This window comes from Microchirus variegatus, assembly GCF_963457635.1.
Source record: "Microchirus variegatus genome assembly, chromosome: 12".
Lineage (NCBI taxonomy): Eukaryota > Metazoa > Chordata > Actinopteri > Pleuronectiformes > Soleidae > Microchirus > Microchirus variegatus.
Genome location: NC_139813.1, coordinates 16,447,676 through 16,462,191, shown reverse-complemented (window position 1 = coordinate 16,462,191; position 14,516 = coordinate 16,447,676). Strand labels below are relative to the sequence as shown.

The 14,516-nt window shown below is 40.7% G+C and overlaps 1 protein-coding gene across 1 annotated transcript; it reads left to right on the top strand.

Annotated features, from left to right (window-relative positions):
- Positions 1-788: 788 nt before the first annotated feature.
- Positions 789-13,670, top strand: LOC310935249 (transforming growth factor beta-3 proprotein-like). Its single transcript, XM_083899107.1, has 7 exons — positions 789-1,482; positions 6,762-6,925; positions 8,546-8,675; positions 8,793-8,900; positions 9,644-9,809; positions 9,903-10,056; positions 11,857-13,670. Exons 1-7 carry the CDS (start codon positions 1,143-1,145, stop codon positions 12,013-12,015), a joined length of 1,221 nt encoding a protein of 406 aa, XP_083755233.1. The 5' UTR covers positions 789-1,142; the 3' UTR covers positions 12,016-13,670.
- The last annotated feature ends 846 nt before the right edge of the window (positions 13,671-14,516 follow it).

Genomic DNA, 14,516 nt, shown 5'->3' with positions numbered 1-14,516 from the left:
GGGGCATAATTCCCACTTTTGGGACGTAACTGTACACCATAAAAGCCTTTGATCACGCTCCACAAAAATGCTTATGTGTGCTCGTGTGACGTCAGCTGCCTTTAAAGATTCCGTCGGTGAGGAAAAACGAAACGTGAACAAACAAGAGACGGTGCCTCGTGATCCCAGACACCCTTAATTTACTTTACTAGAGTGATGTTAATCACCCAAAAATCATGAATATGTGAAGCTTTATATAATGAAACAGCTTGAATAGCATGCACATTTATTATGAAGGCACTTTGCAGTAATCTAAATAAAAGAAAAAGATGATTTTCTTGAATTAGGTCAGATAAAGAGGATGAATGGGAGTACCGCGACTAGCCACTAGAGGGTGGACAACCCAGACTACAACTAAACGGGGATAATGAAACAGCTGATACCTGAAAACGATCTACACTCACTGTACTTAGATAAACAGTCTTTTTTCCCACCTCAAATGTTTTAATAAGGACAAATATTGGCCTAAATAATAATAATTAAAAAAAAAAAACTTTCCAACTTCACATAAAAGCCAGTGGTGAGAAAGTAAAACAGTAGCCTCTTTTACATATTCATTAGTCAGAGTTTATGTCTGAAGATGATGATGATGATGATGATCCGGTCCCTCCTCCTCCATCAAACGTCAGAAACTAAACTGGTATAAAACACGCGCGAGGCCACAGCGAGCGCTCAAAGTCTGTTTATACCTCGTGAACCTGACAGCCTGCGGTCCGCATCCGCACGCGCAGACAACTCAATTAAAGAGGCTGGAGGTTTTTAATGTGAAGGAGAGACTGCGCAAAAAACAACAACTGCCGAACCAAACCAGACTGCGCACGAGAATGAGAAAAGACAAGTCGGCTTTTCTCCACAGTGATACTTCTCATACATGTGGGAGAGCTTCTTCTGCTCGGGACTCTGAACTGGCTCAAGTCTAATGGGCGAAAACACACTTGGATTTCTGCTGACAGTAACAGGGACTGCCAAGAGAAAGCGAATGAAGTGAGGAGGAGTGTTTTTTTTCCCCTCCTTCATCAACAACTCCGAAAAAAAAGCCAAATCAGCTCAAAAACAAAGTGACACCAAGCCGAGTTTCTGCCGAACCAAATGCGGAGATAAAGATGCATCTGGGCAAAGCTTTACTCTTCGTCCTCCTCCTCAACTGCGCAACTCTGAGCTCCTGCCTGTCAACTTGTGCCACAGTGGACATCGACCACGTCAAAAGGAAGCGGGTCGAGGCGATACGAGGTCAGATCCTGAGCAAACTGCGGCTCACCAACCCGCCACACTCCCTCGGACCGAGTAAAATCCCTTATCAGATCCAAGCATTGTATAACAGCACCAAGGAGCTCCTGGAGCAGCTCGGCAGGGACCGGCAGCAGAGCTGCGGTCAGGACAACACAGAGACAGAGTACTATGCCAAAGAGATATACAAATTCGACATGGTCACGCCAGAGAGCAGTAAGTATCCCAGCTGCCTGAGCGGCCAACTTTCTATCACGTTATTGTGCCGTGATTGTCAGTAATCAGCGCATCCATTGTGCGTAATTACGCACCGAGTGGAGAGGCAGACGCGTCAAACTCACGACTGCGGTTTGGTTTCTATGTCATGTAGCTTGTAGCTGAGTAACTTTTGGTCTGCTGCACTATAAAGAATCTCCTTAGACAATAAAAAAAACACGTAAACAACATTATTGTGGTTTCCGTAAAATACCATATATATATATGTATTATTACAACTTCAATACTTGACAGAATTTTAATTTAAATGTCTAATTTTTCATCATTCTGTGACGTCAACTTTGTGAACCCTCTTCACGTTCTGTTAAAGTGAGAAGTGAACATGATGAGAGGATGTGCTTTGTTCCTGTAACACTCACCAACCTGTTTTAACCCTGTAGCAGTGTTCCAGTAAACACACTCTCCTCCTCCTCCTGACTCCACTCTTCCTCCTTTACTCTCCCCCCCCTCTTTTCTCCGTGGATCCTGTCCCTCTCCCCCAGATGTTCCCATTTCCTTTCCAGTCAGGCTCAAATGAGAGGGACATCTGCCCGTGCAGGCAGAGGGGGGGATGCCTTTAAGGGAAAGGAGTAGGAAAAGTTAGGCAGAAGTGGACAGGGAAAAGTTTGATGATGGAAGGACCTCCCCCATTAGGCTAAATGAGGGGATCCCTGTATCTCCCACAGAGTCTGGTTTTATAGGAGGAGTCATCAGAGACAGAGATTTAAGTGACCCCACTGCGTGTCTCGGCCTGTGAATCACCTCATGGGTGGCCCACGAGGATGACATCACAGTGCTCAGGTTTAACTTTGTGTGAAACTGAGCCAACGTCCATCCCCATAAAGACAAAATGATTTCATGGTGCCATGATTCCGTTTCCCTTCGTGGGTTTAAAAGCTATATGAAGTGGAAGTATAGAAACCCAAACCTGTGCAGAGAAGGACATGTGTCAACACTTTGACGGCATGCGGTCCAACGGAGTCTGGATTACTCACAAAAGTACAACAAAGATAAATGGTGTGTGTGTGTTTGTGTGAGAGTGAGCCGGGGAGGGCCTTATGGTGCAGAGCCAAGACCATTGCATCACAGTCTCTTTGAAATCAACAGGTGTTTTTCAAAAGATCTATTTTTCGCCCCTCAGCGATGATCTGTTTTGAATCTTACAAAATAATGGACTTGGGAAAAAATGGCCAAGTAGTAGTTCTCACTAGTGTGTGTGTGTGTGGGGGGGGGCGGGGGGAGGTAGAGGCACAGATGGACTGTCATTCCAAACATGTAAGACCACGGTTTCTTCTTTAGTGCAGCAACAATTATTTGATTAACTATTAATCAATTATTAAATTGATCGTCAACTATTTATGAGTGTTTTCTGATTTTCCTACTTCTTAAATGTGTATATTTTGTGGTTTATTTGCTTCACATAACAAAGAAATAATTAAAACTGAAGTTATTTTGGTGTGTGGACAAAACAAAACATAATTTTCCAGGTTTGAAAAACACTGATCAACCTTTTTTTTTTTTTTTTACATTTTATGAACCAAATAATGACTTGATTACTTGAGAAAATGTATTTTGATATTATCCTAAGAGACTTAAATGGGGAAATGGCAGCGCTGAACTGTTACGAGACATTAGTCACATGTGTCCTAGTCGTCATTTCTACATGGATACATTAAAATAGGGACAACCTAATATCACAAGAGATTTTAGTGCATACACAGATACACTGAGAATACATCATGTCATTTTTATGGATTAATTGTCCTGAACTCTACTCTGGCAACAATTTAATCAATTATATGGTAGTAAACAAACATAATCCGAGATATTAACTCAAAAATTAATGAGTAAATTCAATGAATGACAATGTTTTCACTTTCTTACCATTTCCTGTTTATGTCATTAAATCAAAAGGAAGTATCTTCCAGGTCTGAGATATAATGATAGTAACCAACCCAATACCATCTTGTAACAAAACTACACCATTTAAGTCCTTACATTAAAATAATACATCTCTATTAAGATGTGACGGTGACATGGTTAATGCTACATCTTGGTTAGGTTTAGGGACATATTGTGATTTGTGTGAATATAACTACATTGTTATTCGTAGTACACTCTTAGAAATAAGGGTTCCAAAAGGGTCATTCTACAAGGGCTGAGGTTCTACCTGGAACCATTTGCTTCTGAAAAACCCTTTCCCGAAGAAAGGGTTTTTCAAGGGTTCTTGGTAACACTAATGGTTCCAGTAAGAACCATTTTGATCCAGAGAACCCTATAAAACCCCTTTCCTGAATAAAGGGTTTTAAAAGGGTTCTTGGTGGAACACTCCAAAAGGGTTCCAGGTAGAACCTCCTATGAGGACAAGCCTTGTATGGTTCTACTTAGCACTTTTATTTCTAAGAGTGTAAAGCTCCTGTTGTTGCTGCCTCTTCTTTAACTTGTGTTTCACTTGCACACAAAGGCCCTAAAACGTTATGAATATGACCCAAATGGAGCAGGGTGATGTGTGAACACTAATGTCTGGATTAGTCGAACTGAACATGAAACAGACTCGATGCTACCAGCTCCCCAGCACAAAGTCTGTTTTATGTCGGATTGAGCAATTGTGGGGAGAATAGAGCATCTTATTGTGCAAAGAGATGCACAGTGAGTGAATGCTGGTGGCGTTTCTGTTGTGCTTGTCCTCGTTCAAGCTTCTCCTCGCACACTATCTCTTGTTTATGCCAAACCTAGTATTTCCAGGAGGTAGACCAAGGTTGAGTGAGTGAGAAAATGTCAGGTTTTATGCTGCATGTGTGAAAATGGGAACTAGACTGATGACAAGTGTGTTTACACGAGATGATTTCACTTAAAAAAAATAAAAGGTCCAGTGTATAAGAATTAGTGACATCTACTGGTGAGACTGCAGAGTAACAACAAAATCTTAAAAGTTTAGCTTCAAAAAGGCACTACAATCCAATCCAATCTTGCATGAACTAAAAGATGTCTCTACAAGGACACAATGCAAACGATAAACTGACATTTGCAGGCTGTAAAGTTGATTTAAAATGGTGAATAAACTGTGTTTTTGTATCAATATCACACGTTACCTCCATATCTGATGACATATTATGGTAATTGTATGACTTAATACAATAATTTTCTTACATACAGCACCATTAAGTGCAGCAACATCATTTAATGGACTCTGTTTCTTCCATGTTCTGCTAGGCAAGAGTCTTTCCCCGCACAGAGCTACTTTCACCACTATATTATATAAAATCAATACATATAGCTTCACATTTACTGTATAGACACTGGCTTTGTGTATTATTTCCCTGAGTGACACACTCAAACACCACACACTCTACTTTTTCTCCATCTCAGAAACCATCGGTCTTATTGGTGGATGTGAGGCAGCAGCGCTGTGCAAACACAAAATCCGTGACAGGTGCAAATGAAGCAGAAAGCTGACGCGAAGACTAGCAAATGACTGCACCGAGAGGGAGGCAAATATTAGAAACGCTTCCTTTTATAGCGCGGCGCACATACAAATGTCTGGCAAATGTCAACGGAGCAGTAGGGGTTGTGGGGGCAGTCGTCGTGGTCAGAAAGGTGTTCGGGGGCCAAAAAGGAGTCAGTGAGACTGAGGATGGAAGGGTTTTTTGATACCCAGACACCAGGAAGGTGATGTCATACTGAGGCTCAACAATATTGGTATTTTCATTTACACCAAATATAGCGTGGAAAGTGTGTTGGAGGAAAAGATGGAGGAATTCTGATAAGGCAGGGCAATGACATTTCACTGTGAGCTGATAAACCAAGTGCCAGCCACTAAAGACCCAGTAAACCAAAGTTTAGGTGTTAATATAGAATTGTTATCACTCATGTTACTCTATACAATATTTTTTTTACATTCATGTTGATCCTTGATACAGTAAATTCAAAGCAATATGGCATGACAAAGGAATCTTAGTGCTAATTCAATTTGAGACACCAGGGCTGTTTCCCACAATTAGCCATAAATTATATAAGTATTATTTAAATGTTTGTTGTGATGGGGATGGCCTAAAACACTGAGTGTAATAAGGTATAACTGAAAAGACTGAAGCTGAAAATGAAACACAGTAATTGTTTGAGTGAATTTCCAAGCAAAATGGCTGTACTTTTCATAAGGTCAAGTATAATTGATTAATTCATGATTATGGCTTTGATTTTTCCTCCTTATTTTATCCAATAATCTGTCCTAAAGTCCTATCATAATGCTTTTTCCAGATATTGATCCATAGCCTTTAATGCAAGTGTCCAACTCAAGGCCCGGGGGCCAGATGTGGCCCGCCACGTAATTTTATGCGGCCCGGGAGTGATTAATTGGTCTTAAAAATCTGTGATAAAATAGGTTTTATGCTGCTTTAAGGCGTGCGTTGACCATAAACTACATTTCCCACAATGCATGGTGATTGCCTTACCGGCAAAGTGACGGCACCACCACTAGATCACAGTGTATCATTGTATATGCATCATACGACGAGTGAAATTGAATAAGTAATAAATACATAGTTATTTAGCAATATGTTATGGAGTAGTTACCTTTATTTTATTATATTATATAAATTATATATATATATATATTATATATATTATATTTGTTTACATCTAGTCACATTTATTCTGTATGACAGTTACATCTGCCCCTTTGAGGTTAACCATTATGCTGATGTGGCCCTCAGTGAAAATGAGTTTGACACCCCTGCTTTAATGTGAACCTCAGATGTTAATGTTATTATAAATGACAAAGAAGCAGGGATTTTAAAAATAGTGATGAGAAGTCAATTTTAATCATAAAAATGATTAGAACCCAACTATAGATGTGCTGTTGCGGCACAATATTAGATGAAATATGAAATTTTCATTATACATAGCTCACAAAATGTGGCTAAAAAGACACTCTAAAGCGTTTTTCATATTAAACATTTCGATGTGACACAATAGTCACTAAATCAAGTAAACGATGTGGGATTTCAACTTCCAGTTCCCCGTTTTTGCTTGCCTTGAAATAGTCAGTTGCAAAAAGGGGCTCCCACCAGAGAAACATTAAATGTAATCTCTGAGCTATGGAGGGGATTACATGCATGAGCATCTGTGATAACTTTGCCTGGAGGTGATGTGGCAGTTGTCGACATACACTGTTGGTTTTGCATCAGATCTGATAAGACGGCCCGTTTCTCGCCACTAAACTTGTGTTTTCTGTGTTCCAGACGATGTGCACTACTGCCTGAAAGGCAGCACCTCCAAGGTTTTCCGCTTCAACGTCTCTGCCATGGAAAGGAACTCGACCAACCTTTTCAGAGCCGAGTTTCGAGCTCTGCGGGTGCCAAACTCCAGCGCCAAGAGGAATGAACAGAGGATTGAGCTCTACCAGGTGTGTGGAGATACAGTTTTCTCAACCTTACACGGAGATCAAAGGCGAAAACCTGCGGTCGATGGCATTGATGTAATCTTCACTGTGCAAAAATTATTATTGTATTCTAAATCTGCCAAGAATTCATTCAGGGCCCTAATAGACAAAAAGAGCCAAAGACAACCAGATTGTGGTTTGAGGCGTGGGTGACGGCCAGGACAAAAGCCAAAGAAGTTCAGCAGGCCTGCAGAGTGTTAGAGGAAGTGGGACAGGGTTTCTGTTAGTGCAGCACTGGCAGAGCACATCCATCATGGTTTTTACCATTCAGTCCTCAAAAGTTAATTAAAATGGGCTCTGGTCTGCTGAGTGTTGAAAGGTGCCAGCCACTCTTTAAAACCACTAGTGTCGACATCTTCAAGTCCTTCGAATATGAAGATAAAATGCATACTGTGACAGATGGTGTGATTGGGATAAGATTCAAAGTTGCTACAACTGAACATGTTTGCATCTCATGTTTTGCATCTCAACTGGCCATATTTTATTTATCAAAATATGGCCAAATCAAAAATATTTTCTTTGGACTATAAACTTATTTTCTCATCTGAGGAGCAAGATCTTGAATTTCTGCAGCACTGCCATAAAAATAAGAGTAATGTCTTTCAATATGCATGACTTTTTACACTAATATGTATTTGAAACAAGAGAAATATCATTTCATCAACACACAACAAAAACAGAAGTATTCAAATATTTGCTTCAAATAGCAGTCAGTGTTATGCAGCAGCAGTGGGCAGGTGCTCTAATTCTACTAAAGAATAAAAGTATTTTTCATCGCTGGTTTTAAATGTTTTGGAAGAACAAGAGAGAAGAGTATCACATTCAGTGATGGATGGAAGTGTATGAAAGTGAAAATCACACCAAAAACCACAACACTGTGAAAGATAAAATAGTGCTTTTACAAAAAGTAAGTATTGGCAGCATGGATGAATATAGTAATACTTGGTTAATAAATACATTCTTGTGTTTCATATGTGTTCACATGTGTATCAAAAGTTCAAATCTGCATCTGTCGAGCCGTTTCTCTGCGGACGCAGGTCATGAGCTACACTTGTAATTTACTTTTATAGGTTATAGATTTCCAACAGAACACATGCGCCGACCACAGCGTTTCTATTTAAGCAAAAGCTATGAAACTAAGAAAAAAAAATTTCATACATATATTTAGGATGATAAAAATGTCTGTGGCTGAAAGTGAAAACTGTACGAAATGTTCAATTCTGTAGTTTTTGCACAAGTTATTTCAGCCTTACACTTTCCACCGCATATCTGGGAAGTACAGTGGCCTTCACATACCATAATATTACCACATTATACAAACATACAGTACTAGTGGGTAGTATATTCAATTTCTGCCAATAAACCCTTACTTAATGTTACACACCGGACCTTTAAGCTGGTAATTGTGGAAAATCCTAATATGACATCGAGGTGCCATAAACACAGTCTTAAGCCATTAGCTCCGTTTGTTATTTTATTTTATTATATACAATATATATAATCCGTCTGGTGTTATTACTATTATTATTATTATAATACGCATATTATATTATATGCATTTTACCATTTATTATTACCTTCCAGATCGTGAAGCCAAACGAACACATCACAAAGCAGCGCTACATCGCGGCTAAGAACGTGCTGACCAGAGGAACTCCAGAGTGGATCACCTTCGACGTGACCGACACTGTGAAGGAGTGGCTGATGAACAGAGGTGAGACTCAGGTCACTGTCACTCCTTATTTCCGCCCCAAAAAAATCTATCACAGATCCTAAACTAACGACGATCCAGAAGTTTGAACTGAGAAACAACTTTTTTTTTTGTCATCAGGAACTAACATGGGCTTGGAAATCAGCGTGCACTGCCCCTGCCACACCTTCAACCCAAACGGTGACATCATTGATAACGAGAAGGAGGTGCTGGAGGTGAAGTTCAAAGGTGGCCTACAACAACATTTTGTCATATAATCACAGTATTTACGCTTCTTTCTTTACATCTTTCGTGTTTTAGTTTTTAAAGGTCCCATATTATGCAAAATCAACTTTTAAATGTTATCTTATATTTGCGACTCTGGAGGTCCTATTAGTCGGCAAAGTGTGAAAAAAGATGACGTCACAGTGTGCTAAATTCCTGGAATTGTTGTCTCGCAGAGCTCCGCTTTGTTTGTAAAACACGCGAGAGTGCTGGCGAGGGCAACGGCATTCGAAAACCAGAAGTCCACAAAAAGTTATATTCTTGGCTCCACAGTGCAGCACAGAGTTCTACACAAACTTCCAGCCTCAGAGGATTTATCTGTCCAGTGGATACATGTTATATATGACGGCAATGTGCCTGGTAGAGCCTGCAAATGATCACTTGCCAAATGCTAACTGCTGTTAGCTCCCAGTAGCCTCTGTAAAGAGATATTACTAAACAGAGCGTTCTGAACAGGGCTGTTTTGGCAGGGTGATTGAACTGCTGTGGTGCTTCATCCTTATGGTATTTTGACCAAAGCATGTCACAGACATGTTCATTAGGACACCAGGGAACTAGGTTAACTTGGAGAAATAGGGTATAATATATCCACTTTAATAATTCTGGTAATTCATTATATGGAGGTTGAGCTAGTCACTGAATCAAGTAGCCATGATGTAAAGACTCAGGTTTAATTGAGTCTCGATCATTGTCTGTAATAACTAAAGGCGTGGACGGAGACGACGAGCAGAGTCGCTGGGACCTGGATCAACAGAAGAAGAAAAAGGAGCAGGTGCTGCCTCACCTTATCCTCATGATGATCCCGCCTCACCGCCTGGACACTCAGCACACGCGCCGACGCAAGAGAGCACTGGATACAAACTACTGTTTCTCGTAAGAAAACGACCATTATGTGTGCACGCATGAGGTTCTCATAGAGAGCGTAAATTATGCGAGGTGCCAATTTTTGTTCTTGCCCCGTCACAGAAACACAGAGGAGAGCTGCTGTGTTCGCAAGCTTCACATCGATTTTCGCCGGGACTTGGACTGGAAGTGGATCCACGAGCCGAGTGGGTATGATGCCAACTACTGCTCTGGGCCCTGCCCTTACCTAAGGAGCTCAGATACAACACACAGCTCGGTAAGGAGTTTTCCCATTGTATTGTATTGCTTATTCGTGCATTTGTGTCATGAATGAACACATAAAAATGTGTAGTGGTGGGCACATTAACGGCGCTAACGTTAACGCAAGTTAGCGCATGACGCGTTTCCATGAAGACTGATGCGCATGACGTCATGTTTACGTGACTCTCGATTGTTAAAATGAGTCTGAAGTAACGCTAAACTTAAAAAACAGAGGCACACATACACAGTACACAGGTACGCTGGTTAATTTGTAGCGTTGCTCTTTTCCTTTAATAAACAGACCGCTCCAGTTTGACTGTAGGCGTGGTAACAGCGCTAAAGGAGCTAATGCAGCTAACGGAGCTAGCTGGTAAACGGTGCCTGGACTGATGGTGCGGCGCGTAAACATGGCGTCACACTCGGCTTTTCCCAGTCAGTCGTCACGGAAACTCGCTGTGCGTTAACCTAGTGCCCAGCACTATTAAGCATGCATTTTATGAACAGATCAAAATGTAACTTCCTCTATTGCCCACAATGACCTGTACAATGACTAGTGCTGGGCACTTTAACGCCATTTACATTAACGCACGTTAGCACATGGCGCGTTTCTATGACGACTGATCGGAAAAAGGCACGTGTAATGCCATGTTTACTTGACTCCCGATTGTTAAAATGAGTCTCTAAAGTAACGCTAACAGACCGCTCCAGTTCGACTGTAGGCACGCTAACAGTGCTAATGGAGCTAACTGGTAAACGGTGCTTGGACTCCGGTGCCACGGCATATAAACATGGCGCCACATGCGTCTTTTTGGGGTCAGTCGTCATGGAAACGTGCTGTGCGCTAACGTTGATGCCGTTAACGCGCTAACGTGCCCAGCACTAATAATGACTTAAACAAATATGAGTTGAGTTGGATATTTTCTGACGTTTGTCTCCCAGCACAAGAGAGACTCCCAAAAAAAACCTTGTATCAAGCACCAGGCCAAACAGGAAAGTAACTGACACGGTGCAAAGACTTAAGAGTTGCTTCAGTTACCTTGTCAGTGAGTGAAAGACTGCAGTCTCCTCTGTCACTGGACGCTCGCTCACAGCCATCGCGAGGACCTGCAAAGACATGAGGCTGCAGTTCAGTTACAGTACGGCCACAGTCGCATGCAAAAACTATATTTTCTCCCTCATTAGTCATGCAGATACAGCCCATATACATAGTATTGTATTTAAACCCAGATACTGAGATTGTTAAACAAGCAATGCATTAATGTACAAAAGAAAAATGAGCCAGAAAATAATTAGACTCAACCCAAACAGACCTAAATAGACAGAGAACACTGAGCCACCACTTAATAAGCAGCAGCTTGAAAAGATTAGCAACTAATGTCTTTTTTTTTCTTTTTTTTACTTTTCTCTGTGAATAATTTGTACTGAAGAAAACAGCCTCAATAAGAAAACTGTCAACACTGCGAGGTTTATTCTTGACCTGGAGATAAACTTTCAGCCACTTTTAGCTTCATTGGCTGAGCTGCAGCACCGCTGAAAACACAACGGGCCTCGGCTGCAGACGGCACTCTGCAGATGTTTAATGTTCCAGAAAAGTTGAAAAATAATTTGTTTAGTAAAGTCACAAATCGGCGTGTGAATTATGACTTATGCATGTCTGTATTCACAGTTAGACGTCTCACTGTTCCACTGAACGTGCCAGTAAATGATGGAGATTTCATCGTTCCATAGATAAGACTGAATCTCAGACGCTCGTTGCACAACTGTAACTGAAAATTGAGTTTTGGTCTCTCCTGTGTGTGTTTTTTTTGTCTCATAGCTGCTGAGCCTGTACAACACTCTGAATCCAGAGGCATCGGCCGCCCCCTGCTGTGTTCCCCAGGACCTGGAACCTCTCACTATACTCTACTACTCTGGACGAACCCCCAAAGTGGAGCAGCTCTCCAACATGATTGTCAAGTCCTGCAAGTGTAGCTGAGAAGACACCGACAGGCAGATTTTAACTAGGTACTGACCGAACCCCGTGCTCGTTGACTTTTGGACTCTTTAGCTGTGACAAATACTTGTAACTGACCCTGTGGACTCGTGGCTTAGATCTGAAAACCACTCTGGAGGTAAAACTTCTTAGCTTTCTTAAAACTTGAGGTCATCCATTTCTTCTTTGTGTATTTTTTGTCCCCACCTGCTCGGCCTTTTCTAAATGACTTATTTTGATCTTAAAAGGTCCAAATCAAACCAAAACAGTCTTACAAATCAAGATATGATCTTAAAATGGACCATGCACTTAAAGCTAGATTCAAAATTACTGACGGAGACTTACTCTGTGCTTTATTTGCTACATCAGATATTCCACAAACGTTCACGTCTACACTTTCAGTAGAGCAGCTTTTCCTGTTTCTAGCCTCGAAAACAGTTTTTGTTAATAATAGTCGCAAATACAGACGGTGGTGCTCTCCTGAACGACTCAAGACGTCCTTTCAGGCTGGACTCTTCCTTATAGGCTTGCCTTAAGCTCCCTTCCCTTCAAAGAGTGGGCATTATCTTCAATCACAAAAGGAGAAAGGACAGACTTTGCTGCTGTATCCAAAGCCATAGCTGTGGTCAGGGAAAAGGAGAGCGGAGAGAGAAAGAACGCCTGTAGGATTTGCAATGGAAAGTGAATGAACAAAGAAGTTGAGCCAAGCTTTTTTTTTTTGGCCAGCCAGCAGCAATGGCCCTTTTTTTTTTCAGTGCATCTAATATAATGGGTGGAGAAAGAAGAAGAATGAGAAGAAGAAGAAGAGGGGACCTGTATGCAAGGGAAGAACAGTGATGGAAAGTAGCCATGAGCACACTGCCTGCCATTCACTGGAAGTTTTTATCCCTAACAGGTTCAGATTATTTTTGGGACATCAAAGAATATACTGGAAAAGAAATAAGTATTATGCAACAGTATTTTTTTAAAGTTTTTTTTTTTTTTTTATGGGATTTCTTTTGCATTAATAGCAGATTTTGCTCTGTTATGCAACGTGTCATATAGTGATTGTTTCACTAACTGGGACGAAAAAAGTGACGCATCTCCATTCGGTAGAAACACTTTGAATATGAAAACCGTGAGAGTACTGTTTATTCTTTCTTTTTTTTCTGTTGTAGAAGAAACGTGCAACTTGTTTGTGCCTGAACAAATCAGTTTGACTTAAGTTCTTTTTGTGTGTGTGTTAAAAGTTGTCCAATATTCCTAGAAAAGGGAAAAAAAAAAGAAATCAGACCACTCTTTTCCAGCAATGACTGGAAATCTAATGATATTTAAAAAGCAGCTGTTTATTCCTTTTCATACTATCCTAATCAAGTCACCTGTCACCTTTCACTCCAGTCTGCTGACTCTGGTGTTTTTTTAATGAAACACTGCAGTCTTTCATTCCCTGTGCTCAGTCTCTGTTCTGTTTGTGTTGGTGCTTCTTTTACAGTGTAAAAAAAAAAAAAAGCCCCCCAACAACAGGGAATAACGAGGGAGAAGTCCGAACACGACGGTGGCTGGATGTTACAGTTAGACCTCATTTGTTTTTGTCTTTCTGAGTCAGGAAAGCGATGCTGAATCCCTGTACTGTTTGACAATGATCCAGTCAGAGTTGGTGATGTTTTATTTGTTGTTGTTTTTTGGGCAGTGATGACTTGTTGATTGTGATCGTTATTAAAAAAACAAAAAAACAACACAACATGCAATAAGCCCTTCTTAAGCCGAGAGAATCACACACACACACACACACAAACAATCACACGTCGCACATCTGTGAAAACATTTCACTCCAAATTAGGCCATGATTAATTCACCCACTGGTCTTCTTCGTCTGCCGCATTGAAATGCCATTTAAAAACGCCATTTTCTCGTAATGTTTTGGTTACACACAAACATCATTTTTCTTCGTTGAATTTCACCAGTCCCACCTGTTTCCTGCAGGCACATGCAGCAACCTCTTTTTTCTCTCTTTTTAATACCAGAGTAATAAATTCAACTTTCTCTTGGAATTGCTGCTTAACAGCTTTCCCAGGCGAAAAAAAGCAATTATTCTTATTTTCAGAGCGCATATTAATGTGCAGACCTCTCTTTTATTTTCTTATTTTTCATAAAACGGTTAGCATAAATCACACATAAACCTCAGCGACGCTTTACACGCTTTGATTGCACCTTCCAGGTGTTCATCCCCCTCCTGCATGACCCGCCGCATCAAAGCGGTGCGTACAGTTCTGCTTGACCTTTGACCTCCAGGAAAAGAGCTTCACAGCACCTGGATTATAACGACTTTATTATTTGCTTAACTGTAAATGTCTGAAAATGTCGTATCGGAGAGTGAAAGATCCTTGAATATTTATGATTTTATGAACTGCAAGATTGACGACTTATGTAAAAATACATTATAAACTTTAAGTGAAGAGAAAAAGCAGCCAGTTTGACCCTAAACCAAAGTTTGTTCTCAATAATGACCTAAAAGTGTTACTAAA